The following is a 14,307-nucleotide window of genomic DNA, read 5'->3' as shown; positions in this document are numbered from 1 at the left end:
GAACATTGAAGGCAAGTGTGAATATTCAGAAGGTTGTCTGCAGAAATTTAGGATGCATCATAATATAAAATATCTTAAAATCTGTGGTGAAAATGGTTCTGCCAATGATGAAGCAGCTGAAACTTATTGACAAATTTGCCAAAATAATATCTGTTGAAAATGTTGGTCCTGAACAAATTTACAATGCTGATGAAACATCTCTCTATTGACACTATATTCCTAGAAAAACATTAACAATGGCTAATGAAAGAGTACCAACAGGTGTTAAGGATGCTAAGGACAGGTTGCCTATCCTTGTGTGTGTGCCAATGCTGCAGGCACACACAAGTTAAAGTTGGCAGTTATTAGGAAAAGCCAATATCTGAGATATTTTAAAGGCACACACAATTTACTTGTGCATTATTATGCCGACAAGAAAGCATGGATAATCAGAGAAATATTTTCTGACTGGTTCAATAACCACTTCGTGCCAGTGGTATGAGCTCGTTGTAAGAAAGGTGGATTGGAATTAAATTATAAAATTTTATTGTTCCTGGACAACTGCTTCGCACATCCCCTACTGAACTTCTCATGAAAAATAATATTTTTGGCATTTACTTTCCCACCAATGTGACATCTCTAATACAGTCTTGTGACTAAGGAATTTTATACACCAATATAAAGGTGTTGTTTTGAACTATATGCTTAATGCAGTCAACAGAGACATAGGAATCTAATGTTTCCTGAAAGAGTTCAATGTTAAGGATGCCATTTATGCTGTTGCTAATGCTTGTAACAATATTGATAAATCAACATTAACAAATTCTTGGTGCAGCTTTTGGTCTATAATGATGTTTGATGAAGATGAACCTGCAGATGAAGACTCTCAATATTTAGTGTCACAAAGGAAAAGAAGAAGATGATATCAAACCTCCTTACTTATACTAAAGGTTTATCGTCCAACAGTAAATAAGTTAGAGGAAGCTGACATTGAAGAAGTACTGAACATTGACAATGATGCACCTGGTGTGCAGTATTTGTTGAATGATGGGGAAATTGCTGAAATGTCATTAAATCAAGATAAACATGATGATGACATTGTGAACACAGGTTAAAAAATCACCATAGACATGGTGAAAATTTGTGATCAATTAATTTATGGCCTTGGACAATGTGCATTTATCAGTGAGCAAGAGATTATGCCAGTTTACTCAATTAAAGAGAGACTGCTTAGACAGAAACCAATGTTAATAAGGCGCCCCCGTGGGCAGGAGCAGCAGTGCGTAACACACGCTTCTTGATTAGACCAGAGTTCGAGCCCGTGACCACCATATACGGAGGATGTTGAAAGGTGAGGGAATGACCACTGCATATCCCCGGAGCAATATGGCCTTAGTTGCTAATGCTCCTAAAAACCAAACAACAACAACAATGTTAATAAAACAGATGATGCTGGAAGAAGTCTTTAAAAAAATCCATCTGTTCATGCTGCTTGTGAATCATGTTCCTGGCCCATCTTCAGATGTCCAAATCCAAGCTGATGACGATGATGATAACCCTGATGTACTCTCTTCTCCAAGTTGCTGAAACCATATGTAATGTACCTTTATTGCATGTGTATATACAGGGTGTTTCAGTTAAACGTTTCAGAACTTCTAAGAGGGGTAGGGTACATCCTGACAACTCGAAAGCATATAGCAATGTGGGGTCGGAAATGCTTTCCTGAAGCGGTGTTGTACACAGAAGCACCATAAAGAAAAGAGACCGTAAGTGAGAAATCGTTTTAATAATACATGAAAAGAAGCAAAAGGTACATGGATTAAAGTAAGTGTTCGAAGTTTCTTCCACGGGCTACAATGCACGCCTCACATCTCCGACGCATGGACATCCGAACATTCTGGAATACTCCAGGCGAATTTCGAATTTCTTGAACAAGAACGCCAAGTTAGTAGGATGGATGATTACACGAACGCAGAGTTAGCCGATATGAATTTGGCGTATGGGGCTGCAAATTGTAGTGGGCCAGCCGCACAGCGTTTGTACGCGGAACGATATCCGACGAGGCGTATTCCCAGTCATAATTTCTTTGCAATACTGCACCAGAGGTTAGCTGAGAGAGGTTCATTTGAAAGAGCTGACAGGGACAGGGTAAGAACAGCACGGACTCCAGCCGTCGAACAGAATGTGCTGCAGCATGTACAGGGGAATCCAAGAACGAGTACACGAAGTCTAGCAAACGCAGTCGGGGTTTCCCATTGCAGCGTCTGGAGGATTCTCCGAGAACAAGACATGCATCCGTTTCACGTGCAGCGTGTCCAGACACAGCAACCGGAGGATTATGCACCTCATATTGCTTTCGCACAGTGGTACCTTGGAAAATGTGCTACAAATCCCCTTTTTCCTGCTGAAGTGTTGTTTTCCGATGAGGCATCCTTCACAAAGGAAGGAATTTTCAACACGCATAACGACCATATCTGGGCGGTCGAGAACCCGCATGCAATACGACGTCGTGCAGCACAGATTCGATTTTCGGTCAATGTATGGGCCGGTATTATGGGAGATCACCTCATTGGACCTTACCTGTTACCGTGTCGTCTAACCGGACCTATCTACTTGATCTTTCTGCAGCAAGTATTGCCACAACTTTTGAGAGATGAACAGATTTCTGCATCGACGCAACAGACAATGTGGTTCCAACACGATGGAGCCCCTACCCATTATAGCGGAGATGTTCGTAACTACCTGGATGTCACATTTGGTCAACAGTGGATCGGACGTGGTGGTCCCGTGCGTTGGCCTGCTCGGTCACCCGACCTATCATGTCTTGATTTTTATTTCTGGGGTCATATGAAATCGCTAGTTTATGACACCCCTGTTGACAATGCTGAGGAGCTGGTTGCAAGAATCACAGTAGCTGCCGAAGAAATTCGCCTGGAGTATTCCAGAATGTTTGGATGTCCATGCGTCGGAATTGCTGGCCCACTACAATTTGCAGCCCCATACGCCAAATGCATATCGGCTAACTCTGCGTTCGTGTAATCATCCATCCTACTAACTTGGCGTTCTTGTTCAAGAAATTCGAAATTCGCCTGGAGTATTCCAGAATGTTCGGATGTCCATGCGTCGGAGATGTGAGGCGTGCATTGTAGCCCGTGGAAGAAACTTCGAACACTTACTTTAATCCATGTACCTTTTGCTTCTTTTCATGTATTATTAAAACGATTTCTCACTTACGGTCTCTTTTCTTTATGGTGCTTCTGTGTACAACACCGCTTTAGGAAAGCATTTCCGACCCCACATTGCTATATGATTTCGAGTTGTCAGGATGTACCCTACCCCTCTTAGAAGTTCTGAAACGTTTAACTGAAACACCCTGTATATGCATGCAATAAAGGTACATTATATCTATTGCATACACATGTTTTAGAACCATTTGTTAAGCCATTCCAAATTTCATTCCAGGAACAAATGTGACCAATTATTTTTATACATATTTTGAGTTATTTACTTACTTTAAACTTATATTCAGTAGATGCTCATTAAATTTCATAGTTGAGCTATTTAGACTGCTACATAAAAGTAATTACAAAAATTTAACATGCCTGTCATATCATTTTTAAATGTATGTAAATACAATGCATAAATCACCTAATCTATATACTTATTGAGTTGAAGGCTGCAGGAAAATTGCTTACTAATCATGTAAAAAAATTCTGTTAATTTTAAGTTTCATGTTTAAATGAAAATAAGATAAAAACAAGCCTCAGGTTTTTTTTTTTTTTTTTTCATGCATCCACATAGATTTGTGGGTGAGTATACTTTAAAACTTTATAGTAAAATATAAATTCAAAATAGCCTCATCAGTAATGCTTCTCTGCAAAAATAGTTTATTGCAAAATCTGCTAACAGTGTATATGTTAATAATTTATAATGCATTAACTCAGTGGTTTTCAACCGGGATGCCACGTAATTTGGGTTTAAGTTATTTACTTATTATTATTATTTTTTAAATTTATATATTTATTTCATTATAAAAAGGTTCACGGTATCTTTTTAATTTTGTGGTAATCTATAATTGATGTTTATTTAATACCTGTATATAAAGAATAAAATTATTATATATATATATAATTTGTATTATGAATTGTAATTTTGATTATAGCTATTTTATTGTAATAACTATCGTATAACATTTTTTTATATTATATAAATATATATACTGAGAGAGAATCGGATCTAACAGGCAGAAAATTGAGTAGGGGTGCCACAAAATAAAATAAATTACATAGGGGTGCCATTATTAAAAAAAGGTCGAAAACCACTGCATTAACTGTTAATGCAAATTCCAATTTTACATTAACCTGCATTGAAGTAGCACCTCATTTCTTATTACAATAGAGCATCAGTTATCTGAAATAATTAATGTCAGCCCTCTTCCGGATAGCAAAATTTTCTGAATAATCAAACGTAAGGTAATATTAAATTAATTCTGTTATAACGTATTAAGGTAAAAGAAAAAGACTTTAAATAGCATTAAAAAACGAAATTTATTTGATTTTTAAAAAATAATAACTTATACATAAAAATTTGCACATTTAGATATGTATTATTCAGATAGATATTTTACTGCAAATTTTATGTTGGAAAAAAATTTAAACTAATTTTATAAAATAATGTTCGGTCGTTTTTTTGTTTCATTTGTTTCATTTGTTGTGACCTTTCCTCACCCCCCCCCCAAATTTAATTACATCGCATTCTTCCTGGTTTTCTGCCCATTTCAGTAATGTTTCTTTTCGTTTACATTTTACCATAAAAAAACTGAGAAAAATAATAAATTGCCCATTTTCTGGGCGATATTATTCTTATTGAATCTGGAGCTAAACTAAACATAATATGAAATGAAAAGAACAAAATATGTCATGGAAAATTGGGTTCATGGAAGCGAATGACTAAACTATCACTCATGGTTTCCAAGAAAACCCATTAGTCGTAATCCAACATTTCACCAGATATACAACGTAAAAAAAAAACAGACAGAAATACACTCGTGGCATAATAAACATTTGTCTCAAGTACAACCATTAATTAAAAAAAAAAAAAAGCAGAAAATCAACCTTTAAATTATTCCAGATAACTGACGTTCTACTGTATATTGTAAAATATAAATTCATCTTTGCACTGCAATTAAAAGTAATATTTTCCCATAATTTGGTGTGAATATATAGGCATTCCTGTATGTTCATGAACTTCATAATGCACAGCTTTGATTTTTGTGTTTTTTTATTATTTATTTTGTTTTATTTCTGCTTTGATTGTATACTTTGTTTTTATGATTTTATTTCAATTTGATTGCTGTTTACTATTGTTAGGTGATTTGGTATTCAAGCAGCAGAATTACACCTTACTGAGTATAACCATAATTGTTGCATTAATTTGCTACATTAAATTCATGGTATTTTTAGTGTTTATTTTCTACAATAGTCTCAGAGACAAAACCATGTTTGTCTTTATGGGAAAGTTTATTTATTTTTCTTTTTTTTTTAATAGTTAGATTGAATGATCACAAGAGATATATATTGCTAATAAAGTATCCAATATGCCAAATCAAATTACAATTATGAAATATTATTATCATTGTATATGATTAACATTATTAAGTGATCACATAATTTAATATAGCAAATTGTATGAATATTCAAATTGCTTAATAATACACCATATGCACTTAAAATATACAAGGTAATTCAAAAGTAGACGAACACTTCTCTTCATCAATTTATCTGATTTGGCCCCTAGCCAAAAAAGCTGGACAACTGTCATCTAAAGTTTGTCGTCTTCCTATAACTTATACACTGAAAGAACAGAATTCGTGAGATACCTGGTTCCTGCGCAGAGCGACACTGTCACCCCTCTTGTTAGTGGATGATCCCACCGCTTAGCAGGTATATAGGTAGACTGCATTCCCATAGATGGTAATTTGATGTCAGTTTGGATAAACATTGTGAGTTAACTGACTTTGAAGGAGGTATGATAGTGGGTGCCTGATGCATCAGTCACTCTATCATGGAGGTGGTACAGAAATTGCACTATCCCCATTCAACAGTATCAAGAGTATATCGGCAATACTCCATTTCCAGAATAACATCTCATCGTGGACAGCACTGTGGGTCGGAAAAAAGTGGTGGATGAACATGGCTGTTGACGTTTGTCTGGTATTATTTCAGCCATCCAGAGAGAGACGGTGGCACAAATCACTGCCAACTTCAATGAGGGAGGTGCCAGAAACATCTCCAGCAAGACCATCAGGCGATCATTAGCTGCAATAGGTTATGGGAACCGCTGACCCACTACAGTCCCATTGCTAACACCACGACACATGACTCTACGCCTCAACTGGGCGAAAGAACATTGACACCGGACCTTCGATGATTGGAGACGGGTCCCCTGATCTGATGAGTCCCATTTCCAGTTATTTTGAGCAGATGGGAGAGTGTGTATCTGGCAGAAACCACATGAAGCTATATACCTGTCATGTCAGCACAGAACTACTTAGGCGCCTCCGTAGCCAGGTGGGAAGGAGCAGCAGTGCTTAGCACACGCTTCTTGTATTAGACCGGAGTTCGAGCCCGTCACCACCAAATACGGAGGATGTGGAAAGGTCAGAGAATAATCACCACATATCCTGGAGCAATATGGCCTTAGTTGCTAATGCTCCTAAAATCCAAAACAACAACAACAACAGAACTACTTAGGCAGGTGGATGGTTGGTAATGGTCTGAGTCATGTTCAACTGGCACACATTGGGTCCTATGGTACATCTAGACTCATCTCTGAATGGTCCAGGTTACGTGTCCATCCTTGCAGACCATCTGCATCCCTTCATGGTGCACCCACATGTGTACGATGACCACGAGGTGCAGCAAGCATGGATGGAAATACCTGTGGAACACTTCCGTGAACTAGTGGACTCAATGCTTTGCCATATGACTGCCCTTATCCAGGTGAAAGGTGGGCCTACCCATTACTAGCTAAGTACCCCATGATTTCTGTCCACTCAGTGTATAGAAAATTCAGGAACTTACAAAATGTTTGTTCCTTTAAATTTGGAAAATAAAAAAACAATATTATTTTGACTATATCTGAATTTTAATAATGCTAGACTTATATTTTCTTTTTTTTTTTTTAGAATAGACTTTGGCAGTGTTTTCTTACTAACTCTTATACTGGATTTATCACTGAGAAAGTGGGAATGGACAGTGCCAAACTCCAGTGTTGTTTTCGAGCTACAACTGAAAATTGTCAGAGACTCTGCATTGAAGTAAGTTATGATATCCAAATTAGGAAGGAAACTTTTTGTGGTTCAAAAAATTGTTGATTTTTATTGATTTTAAATTTTGAAATATTTTAGTCTCGTGCATTAGACCTTCCAATTTGGTAGATTGCAAATTTGGCATTTATAATAGCATTGTTTTATAAAACATTCTCGATATTTTGATAACTGAACATACTACACCGAGTGGACAGAAATCATGGGAGCCCACCATGCCCACATAAGGGCAGCCACACGGAAAGGCATTGAGTCCACTAGTTCACGAAAGCGCTCTACTGGTATTTCCATTCATGCTTGCTGCACCGCTGTCCATAATTCCATTGCATTTCTGGGTGGAGGATCCAAAGCTTGAACAGACCTTCCCACAGCATCCCAAAGATGCTCCACAGGGTTCATGTCTGGTAAACGCGGAGGCCATTCCATGGTGGTAAAATCTGTGAAATGCTATTTGAACCATGTCCTAGTCACCACAGGTCTTCTGAGGAGATGCATTATCCTGCTGGAAGAGTCTATTGCCCTATAGGTTGCACAATGACCATGAAGGGATATAGATGGTCTGCAAGGATGGACATGTAACCTGGACCATTCAGAGATGCGTCTAAATGTACCGGAGGTCCCAGTTGAACACACTCCAGACCATTACCGACCGTCCGCCTGCTTGAACAGTTCCTTGTTGACTTGACGGGTGCATAGCCACGTGATTTCTGCCAGATACGTACCCTCTCATCCACTCGAAATAACTGTAAATGGTACTCATTGGACCAGGAGACCTGTCTCCAATTATCCAAGTGCCGATGTTCTTTTACCCAGTTGAGGCATAGAGTTCTGTGTCATGTGAGCAATGGGACTCTGGTGGCTCCCATAACCTATTGCAGCTAATGATCACTGATGGTCTTGGAAATGTTTCTGGCACCTCCCTCATTGAAGTCAGCAGTGAGTTGTGCCACTGTCACTCTCCGGTTGGCTGAAACAATGCAAGACAGATTTCGACGGCAATATTTATTCATCACTTTTCTCCACCCACAGTGCTGTCTACAATGAGACGTTATTCTGGAAATAACATATTCCCGATACACTCTTGATATTGTCATGGAGATAGTGCAATTTCTGTACCACTTCTGCAATAGAATGACTGATGCATTGGGCACCCACTATCATCTCTCTTTCAAAGTCAGTTAACTCATGATTTTTATCCATGCTGACATCAAATTACTGTATGGGGATGCAGTGTACCTATATACCTGCCAAGCAGTGGGTTCGTCCACTAGCGAGAGGGGGTGACAGCGTCACGTTATCCGGGAACCAGGTATCCCATGAATTCTGATTTAACAAAACATTAAAGCTGCTTTGTGTAGAGTGTCCTGACACTTTGGGGCATTCTCCTGAACTTGAAGTCTAGTTTGTTGAGTTACCTATTAATTCCTCTTGAGTTTCCTACCCCTTCTAACCCTTGTCATCACTATTTGTGCTCTGCTGGGTTCTGATGAGGATTGATCCTCAAGATGAATCTTTTTGTTTCAGCTTTTAGGTGATTTTGAGTTCCTGGTTCTCTTGAGTTCTTTTATCCATAAATCTTGAGGAGAAAAAAAATTGTAGTTTTAGAATTCCAGGAAGAAAATGAGGTGATTATGCAATTTAATTAATTTAGTATTTGCCAAATCAAAGTCCTTTATGACTAAAGCCATTTCATGCCCAGACTTATTTGAAAAGTTGAAACTAAAGGACATGATGGTTTATGCATGTCCTTTAGCCCAGTGGTTAGGGCACATACCCATAAAGTATGCAGACCTCAGTTCGAATTCCACCAAAAAAAATTATTTTCACGGCCGCTATAGCTGAGGGTCAGGTGCGAGGGTATGTAAGTACATGTGCTTTGAGTGACCTGGGTTCAAGCCCGTGACTGCTAAATATGGTGCTGTTTTTTGTATTCTTTTGATCTTGTGAACTTCTCTGACCATGTGGTTGTCCTGGAGTATGAAAATAAAATTTATTTTTTTAAAATTAGTCAAATTATGACAAAACAACATAGTGTAGTGTAGTGTGTTCGTATATCAGGTTGTTGATTTCTGCATTAACTGTCATATCCTGTAGCTGTTACATCTCTTGTTTAACTTGTAAAAATCATTTATTTTTAATTAATTGTTGTTTTTCTTGTATAATAAAATAAAACTTGACAATGATAAGGAAATATTGCTTCTTCTGACTTCAAATGGTTTATTAATATATATATTAATAAACCATATATATAATAATATATATAGCTTGATATATATAGCTCGACTTCCTGTTTATAAAGCTTATGTAGAAATAGTATCCACAAAGTATTTAATCTGAAACTTTTAATCTGAATCTATGATATTTGAATATAATTATTGATTTATAAAGTAATCAACTATGATTGTGCATCAAACGGGATTGCACATTTTTGCATTTATATTTTTATTATTGATTGGTATGAGCTATAACAGAATAAACTATAACATCAGCTCTACATCTAGAATCATCTGAATCTGGCATGGGTACTTTTGAACATATACTGAATAAATTAGGTGTTGTGAGCTAGTCAATATGGCAACAACATAACAGAAAACACCACCTGCTGTGGTATTGTGAAATTGGAATAGATTATGTAGGTACTACAAGAATAAGGCATATGTGAAGTGATATGTCAATACTAAGCATTTGTAAATATTTCTGACAAATTTTTGTCTTCCTGATTGAGGGTACCATATGCATGCTAAAAATAAAATGAAATTCACTGTGTAAAGGAAATATCATTCATATTCACACAGCTGCAGTAATTATTTTTTTATATATAAACAAAGAACTCTCATAATGCTTATGCTTACCTGCAACCCTGCTGGAGTTTTCATGTATGACTGTCTTGGGTGTATTGAGATTGGTTCAATAGTTAAATAACATCCAGCCAACAGCAATCCTATGGTTTTTTGATGCAAGAGACCAACAGAGTCTGACAAGATTTGTGCAAGCTAATAGAAAAGCAACAGCCAGTCAAGACAAAACCCAGACAAGAGTGGTAACTAGACGTATTTCAGGAAGCACAAATTGTTATACCTTGTCACTAATGTAGTATTGCAGCTAATCACCAAACTGGGTTACACTCCTCTCAAAAAAAAAAAAAAAAAAAAAGTACAGTTCCGTGAGTTCAGGAACATTAGCATTAACATTAGTAGAGGCATTTGATGCAAGAAAGCAAGCTTATGCAGCATCAGCCAAGAAAAAAAAAAAAAAAAAAAACCACTTCCACTTCACCCCCTCTGTTCGTTCAAAATACTTGTCCAGCTGAGCCTTAAACTTATTCAGGCTATCAACCTCCACGACAAGGGATGGAAGTCTGTTTCACCAACCAACCACCCGCTGGCTAAAGGCAAATTTCCGCACGTCTATCCTACATCTGTCTTTCCTCGATTTGAATGTATGCCCTCTCAGGTGATTATTCTGAGCTAGAGGAAGAATCCCATCAGCATTGAGCATGCTCAAACCATTCAAGGCTTTATACACCTCTATCAGATCACCTCGCTGGTGCCTAGTCTCCAGACACTGTAATTTGCAAAATTTAAGCCTTTCTTCGTAAGAGCACCCCTTTGTTCCATTCACTAATCTTGTTGCCCTTCTCTGTACTCGTTCCAGCAGCTCTACATCCTTCTTGAAATGAGGCCTCCAGACCTGTATACAGTACTCTAGGTGTGGCCTGACCATTGCCTTATACAAGGGAATAATCACCTCCTTATCCCTGCTGGAAAAATTCCTGTATATCATTGACAATACTCCATGAGCTACTCTTGCAGCCCGTCTGCACTGCTCAGAGAACTTCATATCTGCCTGCACAATTACCCCCAGGTCCTTTTCATTCTCTACCACTGTCAGTGTAGTACCACAGAGTTGATACGTTGCTCTGGGGTTGCTGTTTCCCATGTGTAGTACTTTACATTTGTCAATGTTAAACTTCATTTGCCACCTCTCAGCCCATCTGCTCAACCTTTCCAGATCCTGTTGCAGCAGCATAAGGTCAGTAGTGTCCTTGACAACCCTGCCAACCTTTGTATCGTCTGCAAACTTGGACATTAAGCTTGATATACCATCATCAATATCATTTATAAATACAGAAAACAATAATGGACCCAACACTGAGCCCTGAGGGACTCCACTAATAACATTAGTCCACGATGAGCAGTGTCCATTGATTACCACTCTCTGTCTTCTCCCCCTCAATGACCCCTTTATCCATAGCAGCAATTTGCCTCCATGTCACACTGCTCCAATTTGTGTAGCAGTCTTCCATGTGCAACAGTATCAAAAGCCTTTCTAAGATCCAAGTATATAATATCAAAGCTATTCCCTGCATCCAGTTCTTTTGTGACTGCATCATAGTATCCAATCAAATTGGTCAGGCAAGACTTCCCCTTAACAAAACCATGCTGTGTCCGAGCTATAACTGAAGTCTTGTCTAAATGATCCTGCAGTGCTTCTTTAACCAGTGCCTCCATTAATTTTCCTGGAACAGAAGTTAAGTTCACAGGTCTATAATTACTTGTGTCAGCCTTTGATCCTCCTTTGTGAATTGGGGTCACATTTGCACATTTCCAGTCTATGGGTACCTCCCCTGAGTCCAAGGAAGCTCTCATAATTATGGCTAAGAGTTTTCTTACTTCCTTTGCTGCCTCCTTTAATATAACTGGATAGATCCCATCCACCCCGGTTGCCTTTCTTGTGTTTATCTTCAACAATTTCTCCTCCACTTTACTCCCAGTTATTTCAAGATTCTGTAGCTTACTGCTAGAGTTGAATACACCTCTGGCATTCCCCTCGCTGAATAACTCCTCATGTGTGAATGTCGATGCAAAATATTCATTTAGTTCGTTAGCTACCTGAGCAGGATCATCAACAGTTGACCCATCAATATCAAGTGGACCAATCTGATTCATCCCCTTCCTTCTAGAGTTTACATAAGTAAAGAACTCTTTGCTGTTTTTCTTTGCATCCCTTGCCAAGGATTTCTCGTAATCTGCCTTCGCCTGCCTAACCTCCTTTGTAACTTGGTTGCATATCAACTTGTATCTATCATAGGCTTCTGTGTCATGTGTTAATTTGTAAGTATCCCATGCATTTTTCTTCTCTGCCATATGCCTCATTAGTTCATCTGACATCCATTTTGGCCTAAACCTTGAACAATATTTCTTAGTTGGTACGTAAAGCCTAGTAGCTTCCAAGATAAGTTCTTTGAATGCTTCCCATTTTGAATTTGCTGTTGGTAACATCATCAGTTGGTCCCACTGTATAGAATTTAAATACTGTCTCAGTCCATCGTAGTCGCCTTTACGGAAGCAATAACCCTTCCCTTTACCCCTAATGGTAGTTACCTCTTTCAGTAAATCCCACTTTAGCACACTGTGATCACTGCCACCTAGTGGTTCATTTATCTGCAGATTCTTAATGCATGAAGAATCACTGCTGATAATCAAATCAAGAGTATTACTCCCTCTAGTTTCCTCCCGAACGTTCTGATGTAGAAAACAACCATCCAATAAATCCACAAAAGCCCTGCTAGTGTGTGAGTGACCAGCCCCCAAATTGCAGTCAATATCTGGGAAATTAAAATCTCCCATTATAAGACTCTCTGATTTACTGGCCCACTCTATTTCCCTGTACAATTTCTTATTATACTCATCAGAGTCATTAGGCCTATAGCACACTCCTACTCTCAATTTTGATCTCCCAATGCTTATGTCACACCAAACTGACTCAACACTGTACTGTCCAGCGATGTCGACTGGCTTCACTTCCTTGGTTTTTATGTGTTTCTTAACTAATAGCATAACCCCTCCCCCCTTCCTATCCCGTCTATCCTTTCTGTAGACGTTGTACTCCCCAAATTCCAGTTCTGCATCCTTTATATCTGTGTGACACCACGTCTCTGATATCCCAACAATATCTGCCTTTGATGTTTTGAGCAATACCTCAAATTCATCAAATTTGTTTACTAAACTCCTAGCATTGGTGTACACGCAAGTATACCTGCACCTGTTTCTATTCTTAGCTACCCTAACACAACCCATGTGTTTACTTGTACCGCAGTGGCTCCCAGCAGTCTCTGAAATATCAAGCATCTTGTTTTTCAGGCTTCTGCTCATTCTAATAGAAGCAGTGCAAGAATCTCTTTCACCTCTGCCAGTGGCTACTGTCAATCTATTGGTCTTTGTCTCCCCCCAAGCTAGCAGTTTTCCGACCCACCTAACACTGCCTCGATAGCATCAGCAAATATTCTTGCACCCTATCTATTTAAGTGTATCCCATCCCTGTAGAAGCAATCTCTCTTGTTAACAAGTACAGTCCAGGCTGAAAAAAAAAATTCTACCCTTTGAGCCTTGCACAATCTTTCCAGGGCCGAATTGATCGACAAGGCTCTCATCGTATACTCCCTCCTATTGTGTCTGGGCAGAATTGCAGACACTTTCAAATTCAACCCTAATTCTCGGCTTTTGTTCAACAGTGACCTGTACTTGTTAAGTAATTCTGCCGGTCTCCTACTCTTAATATCATTAGTGCCAACGTGTACAACTATATCACCTTTTGTGCCCTTAAAAGATGATATTCGCTCTACAACGTCATCAACCTTTGCCCCTGGCAGACATACTCTGGTCCTGTTCCACCTATCCTTTTTACAATAGGCGCCTCCATAGCCAGGTGAGAAGGAGCAGCAGTGCGTAGCACACGCTTCTTGATTAGACCGGGGTTCGAGCCCGTCACCACCAAATACGAAGGATGCGGAAAGGTCACGAAATGACCACCGCATATCCCGGAGCAATATGGCCTTAGTTGCTAGTGCTCCTAAAAATCAAATAACAAAACAAAAACAAACCTTTTTACAAAGCATGTTCCCCGTTTCCCTGACAATAGAGTCACCAACAACTACTAGTTCCTTCGGGACCAGCGCATTCTGCCTTGGGGGTTGCCTCTGTGTCACGTGATGCCCAAGT

The 14,307-nt window shown here is 38.7% G+C and overlaps 1 protein-coding gene across 1 annotated transcript in view; it reads left to right on the top strand.

Moving 5' to 3' along the window:
• Nucleotides 1-14,307, top strand: part of LOC150090666 (reversion-inducing cysteine-rich protein with Kazal motifs-like) — a 234,509-nt gene that overhangs the window by 104,531 nt on the left and 115,671 nt on the right. Inside the window, exon 9 of the mRNA XM_090388252.1 lies at nt 7,166-7,297. Within this exon, the coding sequence (XP_090244378.1) occupies nt 7,166-7,297 (132 nt within the window). The remainder of the gene's footprint in view (nt 1-7,165; nt 7,298-14,307) is intronic.

The sequence above is a fragment of the Mastigoproctus giganteus genome, chromosome 1, assembly GCF_048544385.1.
Source record: "Mastigoproctus giganteus isolate SK-2022 chromosome 1, ASM4854438v1, whole genome shotgun sequence".
Taxonomy (NCBI): Eukaryota; Metazoa; Arthropoda; class Arachnida; order Uropygi; family Thelyphonidae; genus Mastigoproctus; species Mastigoproctus giganteus.
Note: the sequence above shows the minus strand (reverse complement) of the source record. Positions and strands in the feature narration are given on the sequence as shown.